The sequence below is a fragment of the Barbatula barbatula genome, assembly GCF_947034865.1.
Source record: "Barbatula barbatula genome assembly, chromosome: 7".
Taxonomy (NCBI): domain Eukaryota; kingdom Metazoa; phylum Chordata; class Actinopteri; order Cypriniformes; family Nemacheilidae; genus Barbatula; species Barbatula barbatula.
The window spans coordinates 5,271,651-5,284,445 of NC_136770.1; the positions used below are offsets into that span (position 1 = coordinate 5,271,651).

At 38.6% G+C, this 12,795-nt stretch overlaps 1 protein-coding gene across 2 annotated transcripts in view; it reads right to left on the reverse strand.

The window, feature by feature from the left end:
• The window catches only part of pbx1b (pre-B-cell leukemia homeobox 1b), a 53,651-nt gene extending 44,823 nt beyond the window's left edge, over positions 1–8,828 (reverse strand). The window contains exons 1-2 of one of the 2 annotated variants that reach the window (XM_079460740.1): positions 8,244–8,828; positions 6,987–7,060 (exon numbers count right to left, since the gene is read on the reverse strand). In XM_079460740.1, the coding sequence (XP_079316866.1) occupies positions 6,987–7,060; positions 8,244–8,422 (253 nt within the window). In that variant the 5' untranslated portion in view covers positions 8,423–8,828. The remainder of the gene's footprint in view (positions 1–6,986; positions 7,061–8,243) is intronic. The other variant, XM_079460739.1, reaches the window with a different exon arrangement.
• Positions 8,829–12,795: the final 3,967 nt, after the last annotated feature.

Genomic DNA, 12,795 nt, shown 5'->3' on the forward strand with positions numbered 1-12,795 from the left:
ATGAGCTTAATATGATCTAAAATGTGTTAAAAATATGAATGAATGAGTAAAGGTTTTCTCTCCAGCAGCAATACAACAATTTAAATAATGTAAAACAATATTAAAGTGTTGGATTGCTACATTACTTAAGGAATGGATGAGAACGGTAAGAAATTGGGTTTTAAGGACACGTTTGTTGTAATAAGAGGCATTACTTTACTTGTCTCTCTAGGGAAGCTCACAGGAACGGTCATCCCTGTATTGATTTCTAACATCAGCACAGAGATACACATCAATTCAAACTCTAATCACACTTCACGATCCATACGAAGCTTATAGGGAAACATCACTTTAGCCACACTTGTCTAAAGATGACACGCGCTCGAACCTTACAGGCCATCACACCGTACTGAGCTTGTTCGCAAAAAACATAGGGTTAGTCAAGATCCAGATACTGGAAGCTCAAAGGGTTGTCGGAAAGCTTGACAATCCTGTTTACTCTTATATTTATCCCAGTAAACAAACAAAAATTTGAAGATTCTTATTATTGGTAGAGCAGTGCATTAGCAACATGAAGGTTGTGGGTTCAATCCGAGAATAAATAAACAAACTGAAGAACATGTGAACCTAGATCCTGACGAAATGTATCACGATATAAAATATATAATCCCCCTTTGCACGAGGAAACAAAAGCACACATAAGTGTCATATACAACATTTTACCTTGTTAACTATCAGAGGCAAAGATGCAAATAAAAAAGGGCGAATCTATCATGTCTGTAAAGCAACGTACTGCGACGAGGTGCGGATGGGGGGATCAGTGATGTATGGGTGAGCTGCATGAGAAGTGAAAAGCGTAGCGGGGGATGCAATTTTCTAGTATGGGGGGGCATTTGTGGGAATCCTGAGAGCCGAGGGCAAAAGGGGGATAAATGTTGATTAGTGTTGATTTTGTCCACGGAACGCCGGGCAACTGACAGTGGGACTAAACTGCAGTGAAAGGCAACCATTAATCTTGGTCTGGTTTAAGTAGTGTATATTAATTTGTGTCATTTCCACTACGTGTAGAGAGGCCTCTCCCTCTCTCTCTCTCTCTCGCTGTATGTGGCAACTGCCTGTATTGGCTGTGATGGCGAGGGGGGGTGGGGGAGGAAATGAGATTCTGAACCTTGCATTAAAGACAGACGACTCCTCTGGGGTTGGTATGGCAACGGCACTAGCGAGAAGCACTTCTCGTTCACTTTAATGCGTATTACAAATTTTCAGATTTGATTAAAGTCGTAACGTATCAAGAAAGCTGGCAGTAATGCTGGGCAAGTGTGTCTCCACCTACACGCTTTATGGAGGGCTGCCTGGAACAGACGACACAAAGAAAGCGGACCGATAACATCGGCAGCGCCTCGCTGATGTACTGCGTGTCGTTATGTTTAATGCAGTTCGCGAGCAGTTGTTCGGATCTTAGCTAGCAGCAACAGCTATTTTGAGATAGATAACAGCAGCTATATTGAACGTATTTTAAGACGGTTTGCATGGTGCATGTAGTTTTATTGCACTGGCCAACACAAATCTGCCATTGTTTTATGTGCAGTACAACTAACTACTGCGGTTGCGATACAATTGTTTATTGCATTTTTTTTTTCGCAATTTGTAGCAATACTATAGATCTTTATTACAGATGCACTCATACTAAATTTCTAGCCGATTATTCAGAGTGATATCTTTATCATTAAACTGATGATGTTTCTTAACATTTTCTATATACAGAGCACAAATTCGAACAGTTCTCTTTTGATTGACAGGATATATCGGCCAAGATTTTCAGCCGATAGCATAAAAATGTGCTTTTATTGCCCGATACCGATTATTGGAGGATATATCGGTGCAATCTTTTTGCTTATTTTTTTGTTCACAAAAAATAGGGCTAAATAAGTGCGAAACCTTGACACCCATTAAACCCAATAAAGATGAAATAAGAGATTCACCATTTTTAAACATCGAAGGACGAAAGAAAAGTTTTTATTGTTAGTTATTTTTCGTTTGAATCTTGCAAAAATGGTTGTTTAGTTAAAATAGCAGTGAGAATCATTACCCAGCTAATACTGGTAGACAGACAGACGGACAGACAGACACTGATGTTGTCTTCCACACTCTGTTCAATCAACGGCACCACAAACTCGCCGTCGTGCTTAATTACCAAATAGCATCACAGTTAAATTCCAGCTATTAAGCTTCTTAATATGATTAACACATCTCAATTAAGCCACTGACAATTTGCATAATTCATAAGGCAATGTGATTGTGCTCCAGTGTATACTCAGAGAGAACGATGACAGATTTCTCCGTAACTGCTGTTGCGTGCTCTCCTAATCTCATTTCAGCGAAAGCCTGGCGGAACTGTTCCAAAAAACGCCACGCTGGCCTCGCGCTGCCAGCCAGCGTGCGTGTGGCTCTATTATGTGCTGGATTAGGCTTTAGCGTTTACGCTCGAAGGATGATGAGCCCGTCCAACAGATGTGATTCTTGTATCCGCTCGTTCGCTTTCCAAGGAGAGATGCTGCTTCAGCATGTTAAAAACACACATGCAGCAAACAAGCAAACGAAAGACGTTGGGACTGATTCCTAAGATTTACAGCCACAAAGAACAAAGATTTTCAATCTTATTTTTCTTTTTTCGTGAAACAAAACAATATAATATTATATTCCTATTCTTAAATATACTACACTTATTGTTACTGAAGCCAGTAGGACGTATACTGTGCACAGTATGCAAATTTACTTTATGCATCAAATACCCGGATGACCTACTACATTTGCCAAAATGTGCATTAGTGCATGAGATCTTCCATCCCACAATGCACTCTCTGCTCATCTGCAATCTGACCTTTCATTCCTTGAGTTATGAGTAAACCAAAAGTAACATCAGATTTTTAACATCTGTTTCTTGTTCTTCTTGATATTCAAACCTACTGCCAAGAGTTAAGACTCAAGTTTTTGGACAAAACTGGAAAACAACAAAAAGTAGAGTTAAAACCAGAAGATGGCATTTGGCGACATCAAGCACTGTAAACATGTTAAATGTATGTCAGTCAGCTGTTTGAACACACAAAGCTGTAGTTGGTTTATTCGGGCTGCTGAAGTATATACTGCGGCCACTGGTGTTACGTTTGAGATGAGTCCACACACTGCTGTACCGCGCCGAACACGCACCGAGAAGTCATCTCTGGCTCATTTCAGCCTTGTCAAATAATCCCGCCCTCTCCTCACCTTATGCTCACACGTAAAAAAATAACATTACATCACCCGAACCCCAGGCGTTAAACATTACACTGTTTAAACACATGCCACAAGAAAACTCGCCTTTTGTGGAGGTTTGCTGGCAGGAAAAACACAGCGAGCCAAGATTTGTTTGATTTGACAGCAGTTTTAAATAATGGTTGCCAGGTTTTTACCAAAAAATATATTTTTAAATATAATAAAAGTAATGGAAAACCTGGATTTTGAAAGAAATTTATAAGCAAATAAAATAAAAACAAAGTAATTTTAAGGCAATTCCATGTCACATCAAATTTCAATAAAAACTCTGCATATGCCTTGCTTGTGTTAGAAGAAATAACAACATTAGCTCTATTTTTGTTATCTTTTTGTTTTATTTTTTGTTGTGTTCACATACATTTATGATAAAGTCAAATCATTTTCTTTGCTCGGAGTGCAAAGCCTTTTATAAGCCTAAAACTGTTAAAAAGGAACAAACAAACAAAATAAATAAAAAAACAACCCACTTCGTGCATAAACAGCTCCTATTAGGCCTTCATCTCGAGGTTTCTGAAGTTAACGACTATCCATGCGCGATGTAAAATCTCTGACAGGTGCTCAAAAAGTGCCGCTACTGCCTCTGTCAAACCTGAAGGTTCAAGGTGGTGTCACAGAACGAACTCTGACAATCTGCAATTAGATGCCTTGACACCGTTCTGAAGTTCCAAGAGATCCACTTCCACAGAGACGAGTTTCCATGTGTCAGAAAGACTGAGACAAAACCAAAGGGGGAAATATATTTGTTTTGTTCCTTTTAAGCGCTGGCTGGGTTATGTCGCTATAAAGAATAACGGAACAAGATTCAGCAAGCCGCTAGGCCCGTGCGAGCCAGCTGATCTGTCTGGAATTGTTTCAGAGGGTATTTTTGGAAAACCATTTGGTGCCAGAGCATTTCCAACATCATTTTAAGCTACACGCTTCAAAGATCACAGATGCTCGGACGGACGTTACCTCTGTTTTCATGGAGGTGTCAACAAACAGAGCATTTCTAGTTGGAAATAAATTTCATTGGAATTACATTTTAACTTGAATGATAAAATGCATGAATGCAGATAAATGCATTAAGTGTGTTTATGTAAAACTGGTAAACAACTATTGGCATTAGATGTGAAAATAGAGAAATCAAAGTTTAATGGCACAAAAAGATGACTGTAATGCAGTAAGGCGGACTAAATTAAACTCTTTAATCGATTTAAAATTGCTGTTACCCACAATCTCAAGTCGCTTTCTTCTCAATTTATAAAGAGATCTTCAAACAGTCAATCGTTTTTTTTTTCTTTCTTAAATGTCTCTTTTGTTAAAATTGTTTTTACAGTCAGGTGACTTCTAAGGTGTCAAAACTACAACTTTAAGGAAGATTAAGGTAAAACGCTCCAAATCCACCTATGCATAAACACATCCTCCCCTTGTGTCAACACACACATGAGCCCTTGCAAAGACACATTCCACAGACGAGAATGAAAGTACACTTGCAATGAAAGTGATTAAGAGCGTACAGCCGACCCAATGAAAAAGACACTTTGCATTCCGGCGTTCCGTATATCCCAGTAAAAACAGAGAGCAGGGTCAAAAGGTCAGGTCGTGCCCTGGGCTCATGTCCTCCCTACAGGTGTCAATCAACACGCTGGGAGGAGATGGACAAACACGCTACACACACTCACCAACCATCACTTGATGGCACTGTATTGTACGTGATCTTGAATTCTGAGACTTTGAAACTTAAAGACTGGATTTCAACTTTTCATTCTCGACACTATAATTTTTTATGCAAATGTGCTGTGTTGATTTATCAATGTTAAACAAATGATGGAATTTTTTACATAAGTCACGGTACATGGTTTTACTTTAGTGCCAAGACTATACTTTCTATTTTGTAAATCATGTTAAATATTTGTTAAAATGTATGAAGCACTAAATAAAGCACTATCATAAAAATAATGATTACATAGAAAATATTAAATGTGCTATATAACATTTTTGAATAATACTTTAATTCAGCGGCAAAAACATAAACAAACAATATGTGGACTAAAACTTAACTTCCGGCTGACTGACAGAATCAATAACTATTTATTTACAATAAATAAAATACAATAAATATTCAATCAAATATATTATAAATTAATATTAATATAAGTAAATATAAAATAAATTGTTATATTAGAACCAAAAATAGACCGCAAGTTAACTTCACATTACATTTTACAAATCACCAGCAAATATTTTCAAATACTTAATCTTTCATTAGTTACTTTATGGCTTTCATCATGTAAAATCTACACAAGATCAAAATAACTCCAACTCAAAATCCAGGTTAAGCAAAACCCAAGTGCAAAATGTTTTGATCTACTTCCTATAAAAACAATGGTAATATGTTTCAGATAAATGATTTTTAAACAAAACAATACACTTCCACAAAACACACAAACCTTTAACGCTCCTAAACGTAGTAGTTCCGACCGTGACGCAAACATGGCGTATTTTCACGTATTTTTCGAGTCCTGTTGAAAACGGGCGCATAGAAGCGGTGCAGTCTGGGATATGTTCACGACGTGCTGCATTTCATGTGAGCGCGAACTCTGAGTGAACTCCGAAAAGAAAAACAAACAGAGGACGAAACGGCAGGGAGGGAAACTCCACGCATAGCTGTGTCACTCCCCTCTCGGACGCAGAGCAGGAGCGGAGCGGCAGGCCGCAGATCCCCCCACCCCACTGCCGAGACGCCGGCCGTGCTCGGGGGGCTAAAACTCAATGAAAACATCATAGCGGCCCATCACGGCAGTGGAGGAGACAAAATAAACAGCGAGATGAGAACCTCCCACTGCCTCACAGCTGGAACGGGGCCGTCAGAGAGATAATGATAAAGAAATCTGCTTTATCTTCTATTTATTTCATGCACTAATGACTGTGAAACACGCTGGAACCGTTTTCCACATCAAAAACGCAGAGCGATAAGGTCTCGATATTTCACGAGCACAGACCCATCGTAATTCCTACTTTCACGGCTCGGGGAAGCCAAATAAAAACAAAACATTTCAGCCATTCTGTATCTGAGAAAACTCACCCCATTTTTGTGAGTTGTGGCTGCAAAGTTACATCACAAAACCACAAAATCTATGACTGACGGCTCACAAAAAGCACACATTTCATTCATGGTGTTAAGCAAAACATGTCTACACACAGCAGTTATGATTGGTAATTTACTATTGTACTTTTATAACCAGAACATGGCTAGATTTCTTGTTAAGGTACAAAAAGACAAGCCTACCACAGTCTGAACAAGTACACCGTGAAAATGATTTACCAATGACAGGTCAAAAGAGAAGAATGTTTACAGACGTTTTCCCTTATTTCCTCACCAGCTCTGCCACAAAGCCACATTCACACACCGAGATCCACAGCCTTACATATCCACAGCCAATCACAATGTAGAAAAATAAAAATACACTCGGGAGACACAGCATGCCGTTACAACACAACACTGTGTTTCCAATTATAATATTTTTTCCTGCTGTGTTTACATAAATATGTCATGACGTGTGCAAACATTTCAATACAAAGTTCTCTGAGCAGACACTGAAATAAAGAGACAAGGTCAAAATATCCAAGTCGTGCTCAACAAATATATCATCCTTTCATTAATGCTAAATGGGCTGTGCGTCATGATGTATATTTTTAAGGATAACACCACTTACCGGTTTTCTCTTTGATTTCACACAGGACGTTAAATAGAGCTGGTTTCATTCGATGGCAGTTGAGAGCATGTTTCCTGAAACACATCGAAAGGCAGCGGTGAGCGTTTGCAAAGATGAATATTTCTCTTATTGCCTGACCGTGAAACAGCCACAGTGACATAAAATGCATTTTATAGACATCTTGAGACGGTCTATGATTTTAATAGATGATATTTTTATAAGTAAAATTAAAATATGACATAATAGTAAAATATTAACAAATTGTAATTAATAATAATAATAATGAATGCTGCAATTATTATTGTCTATTTTATTTCTTTGCTCAAAAGTACTTTCAAAATTTTCCACCTTAACTTCAGAAAAGAACATAATTTTCTTTCAAATCCATATAAAAATACTCTTCCAGGCGGAGTAATAATAATAATAATAATGTGTGCATAGTAACATTTTGAACATTTATTCTATAATACCAACTAATCAAATTCCTAAAACACAAGATATCTTAAAATGGGTAAATTGCGTTTGTTCTCTATATTTTTTAAGAAAAAAGGACATCACACATGTGAGATGCCTGTCTGTCACATTCTCTCGTGGCATCTGTTCATTTCTATTGACAAAAAATGAGCACCACATGTCAGAAAAATCCCCTGATGTCTGTCACCACACGCTGCATGTGTTTGGACACACTGACAACAGCTATTGTGTTATCAGTCCATACCTGCTTTTGTCAATAACATCACACCTGCAAATGCACCAGGATGCAAAGTCTTAAAAAAGATACCAAACATCTCAACTATTTCCTTGCATGCAATTAACATGGTCAATTTAGCACAAACTCCTATGGATACAGCAGGAAAAACTGTGGTATGTCTGTGTGAGCCAGCTGTCAAGAAAGTAAACACACAAAATGACAGATTGACACAAAAACACACATTCGTTTCTGATGGTACAATATCTGAATTGTATGGCGGTTATTGCAGATAAGTCTACATTTAATTTGCTTTTATTGTTTTGAACTGTAAAGAAAATTGTAAAGTTAAGGAAAATGATGACAATATATAACATTGAAATAATTAAAATAATAATATAGTTATGTGCAACAGTTTTATTCTTTATCTTTTTATTTGAACTATATTATATTATAACTAATTGTAAACTAATTTAATCATGCCTATTTAAAAGTGTGTTTTATTTTCCACTGTAGTTTTACTCTGCACGACCTCCCGATCCACTGACATGACTGTGGTGACATCTCACCTGGCCTGCGCCTCGTCCAGACTCTGGTCCGTGATGGTCATGATCTGCTGTAAGATGTCTCCGATGTCCTGCTTTCTCCCGTCGCCGTCGGTGTTCTCCGGTATGTGCTGAGACAAGCCCGGGTGTCCGGTCATCCCCACGGGCGCGTGAGCGTGCATCAGGCGCGGCTGCTCGTCCATGTCGGCCCCGCTCCGGTCCTCCGTGCGTTCTCCTCGACAGCTGCGGCTGAGGTTTCTCCGGTGCTCGGTAACGTGCAGACCTGTCCCGTTTCTCTCTGACCCCGGCGCTCTACTCCAGCTGAAACGTGAGCTCACTTGTAAGTGTCAAGCGGACTTTAAACGCTTAACTGACTCGCGCGCGAGCTGTCGGTGCCGTGTTGCGCGTTATTATTCGGTTCCCGCGTAAACGCAGCGCTTGATACACGCGCGCATTAATTCAATGTTTCATCCTGCTGCTTTTGTTACATTGTAACACTACAGCTCAGACTGTGATGCTTAGGCTCCGCCCTCGGCGTCTGATTGGATAGGTAGATAGGGTATCTCCGCCCACCGAAGGCTCTCGGTGCACGTCAATCATTGCGCATGAGAAAGATGAGACGCGGGAACGCGCTTTTATGCCCTACAGACAGCTATTCATTTTTGTCCACTGGTATTGTGCACTTGGGTCACTTTGTTGATAACTCACAAACACGTAAGCGTTTTTGGATCGTATTACTATTTAAGTGCGACGTGTGGTAGGTCAAATAATATTTGGAATTTATTTAAATATTTATGCATATAGCACAATAACTTGAAATACATATAATTGTATATATATATATATATATGTATGTGTGTTATTGTATGATACAAATATGATCGATTTGTATAAAAATATTAATTTGTAATATAAATAAATGACATGATGTAAATATATATATTGATGTATAAAGAGATTTTCCATATTTTTATATGTATTTCTTATGGACACGCTTTACGTATTGTAATGTTTTTGACAGAAACAAAAGCACACATTTACAGTGGTTTCCTTTTAGTGCCCTTAGTTTAACCCTTCATTGTTAAACGGTGGTTATACATATGATCAAAATCCTTCAAAAACATTATGACTGCACTTTTACTATAATAAAACATGGTTCATTCTGTAAGGGTGATGGGAGACATGCAAATCACGCACAAAAAGTAAATAAATAATGGTGTCTCACATTGCGGGTCTGTCTCAGTCCCCCCTGTGACCAGTGGCAGACCTCCATTATCTTCCTATGTCTCCGTCTCATTTTCCAGCCCGCTGCCAAGAAATAGATTTATCTCACGGAGGTGCAAAACCCCCGATCAAAACAATTGACCTCTGGTTTCACTCATTTCAGATATCGCCCTGTTAATGTGATTCATTCAGAATTAACCATCAAATGATTCCATCCTTCATTCGATACAGGAAATCGTAGTGATTCATGCCAAATTAAACTGATTTGGAATCAAATTTCCATAGCGTGTTGACCAACTGTAAAATCTTAAAATGGCACACTTTTTTATCCAAACGTTTGGTTTGGTCATGTCGCGTAGGCCTCTTTTGTGCTCTGTGCAGTGTTGTGCTTTTTTCCAGGTATGTCGGAACAACACGCATGACCGTGTTCGGCTGGGCTTTTCTAATGTAAGCCGGTGACCCATGGTGCGCAGCCAAGCAGCAGGGCCCTAGTGTGTGTGACCAGGCTGAAAAGTGCCTTCCAGGTCCGACACATCCACTCCACGGGAAGAGGAGGGAAACACACACACACACACACACACACACACACACAATCCAGTGTGTATGATTGAGAGATGCCTCTTTAACTCAACCGAGAGCAAGTCCAAGAGCAGAAATAAATGGAAGACACTCTGGGCTGATTTCCCTGTTCTAAATTGAGCAGAGACCCTCTGGCTAATAGACAGATTTCTTGGAATGTATTGGAAATGACTTTGCAGACAATCCACGGGTTCTTCTGTTCCCTGTTTATCCTTCGTTTGGCTTTGTAAAAGGACAGTTCTGTACCTGGCAGCCAGAGACGGCAGTGTGCACTGTGATGGCGTGCGTCCCTGTAATGTGCATCATGCCATCTGCCGAACAGCAGTCCCTGAGAGATCTTTTACGTAGCAGAGGAGACTGTCACACTGTCCAAATATCTGTCTTGTCCAGCACACAGCAAACATTTTCACTCATCAGCGGATCCTAACAAGCCTATAGTCCACAACACAACAAAAAGCTGTGTTTGAAATTCAATCTTTGACATCTATGGTGAAAACTTTCACAATCACCATAAAATTCCCTCATATTTATATATAGTTTTTTTATATTTAAGCCACTTTATTAGTCCACTATGTGAATTTTAGGGGCATCTATTGGTGAGGTTGCAAATTGCAACCAATGGCTCAGACCACCCCCTCACTGCAGTTTTTACTGCACTTGTGCATTTTGTTGTTCTGTTGTTTCAATTGTTTCTATTGTATACCTCATTTGTCGTTTGGAAAAAAACGTCTGCTAAATGAATTAAAGGTTTGTTCAGAAAAACAAGAGAAACAGCAATTCAACTAGACAATTCAAAGTGATGATAGTAAAACTAGTAAAAGGTAAAAGCAACTTACACTTGGTAAATGACTTACAGATCTATAAAATAAACAGTGTGGCGTGCTCTCATCCCCCAAAACCATTGACAAAGGTACAACAGTCTACCTGCCAGACCACAAAAATGCGGCTCACTTGCAACAAAATTAAACACGCTTTGTGCCGACCACAATTGCGTGATCAATTATTGACACACAAAATATCAATGTCATTTATACTTCTTTGTTCATTTACATAATACTTGTTTTTTTTCTCTTTAACCTTGCATATTATTCATTTTGTTGTTTATTACAGTTCTATGTTTTAATGTTTTAATTCTTGGTTTTGTTTCGCCATTTAATGTCAAATTAAAAATATTTAAGCGAAATCCTGTTGAATTTGGTTCTGTATAGAGTATTTACTGGTTATGGAAGCCAAACCAAACTGATTGTTTTCTTCAGTGTGTATGATAAGATAGAACAGTATTGCCACCCTAATGCAATTCTATGTAATATATTCATGGCTATTTAAAGTAGCAGTGGCCATTTCAGACAGCACTGTCAAATGTAACACCGCAGTGGGGAAGAAACTACATTCCACGTCTCACTTCCATATGGAAAACCACGAGAATATCTGTCTCTTTATGTACTTTAGATTTATAGATTGAATAATAGGGATCTGGTGATGTTAATGGCATAAAAATGACAAACTTCACCAACTTTTGTTCTTCAATTCTGTTCTCTTCTCAATTAACACCTGAAAGCATTGTCAAATATAGCCAAAATTTGAACTATCAACCAACGTGCGAGGGGCAGAGAGGGATGAGATTTTTTGGAACATTTTGTAAGATTATAGACAAAAGGAAAGCTCTGATGCTTTTTATGCAGACCTGCTTATGCATATTTATATGTCAATAAAATTGATCATGTATACCAATATAAAATACTGTACCAAAAGAGGAACTAAACAGCATGGCTTTTTTCCATCAACAACCGAGCTCTACACTTGACACACTTCACAGTCACACTGTCTATCACACAAACACACACTTACAGTCGAAGCGCTAGGCTTGTGCGTTTGTTTGCCTGCACATTATTGTGCTGGGTGGGTGGCTTGAGTGAATGCGGGCTGACAGGGACGCAGCGGTGCAGTGGATCGGTTGGTGCGGCACACTCTCGTCTGCGCCGTTGGTCATTTCTCATGACTAGAAGAATCCATATGAAGCTTCATTCAGACTGCAAGAGCTTCTGGGCGCTTCCGTGTGTGAAGTGCAACAGGAATTTTTTTCTGAAATATGAGAAAGTATTTTGATATCAAGAATCCTATAGGTATATATGTATAGTTCACCCAAAAATGAAAATTCTTTCATTATTTACATTCCCTCTTGTCATTTCAAACCTGTATGTAGCTCTTTCTTCTGCAGAACGCAAAAGAATGTTGGTAACAGAAAACCGCTGGTCCCCATTGACTTGCTTTGGTTTTGTGTCCATACAATAGAAGTCAATGGAACAAACGGTTTTTGGTTACTAACCTTCTTCAAAATATCTTCCTTTGTGTTTTACAGAAGAAAGAAAGTGTCAAAAGGACGAGTTAATTATGACAGAAAAGTCATTTGTAGAGAACGATTGTTCCAAAAATGAAAATGTTGACATCATTTACTCATCCTGATATGGTTTCAAACATAAATATACAAATATTTTGAAGAATGTTGGTAGCCAAATATCTTTGGCACTAATTGACTTCCATTGAATGGACAAAAAACCACAGAGACATTTCTCAAAATATCTTCCCTTGTGGTCCAAAACTGAGACATTCATACAAGTTTTGAACGATATGATGGCAAATTAATTATGATCTTTTTTTTGGGTGAACTATCCCTTTAAATCCATTCTATAGACTTCCAACAATTTTGACAATCTATTTTGACTGTTTGCTAAAATAATGCAACAGATATTAGATTGGTTGGAAATGGATTAGT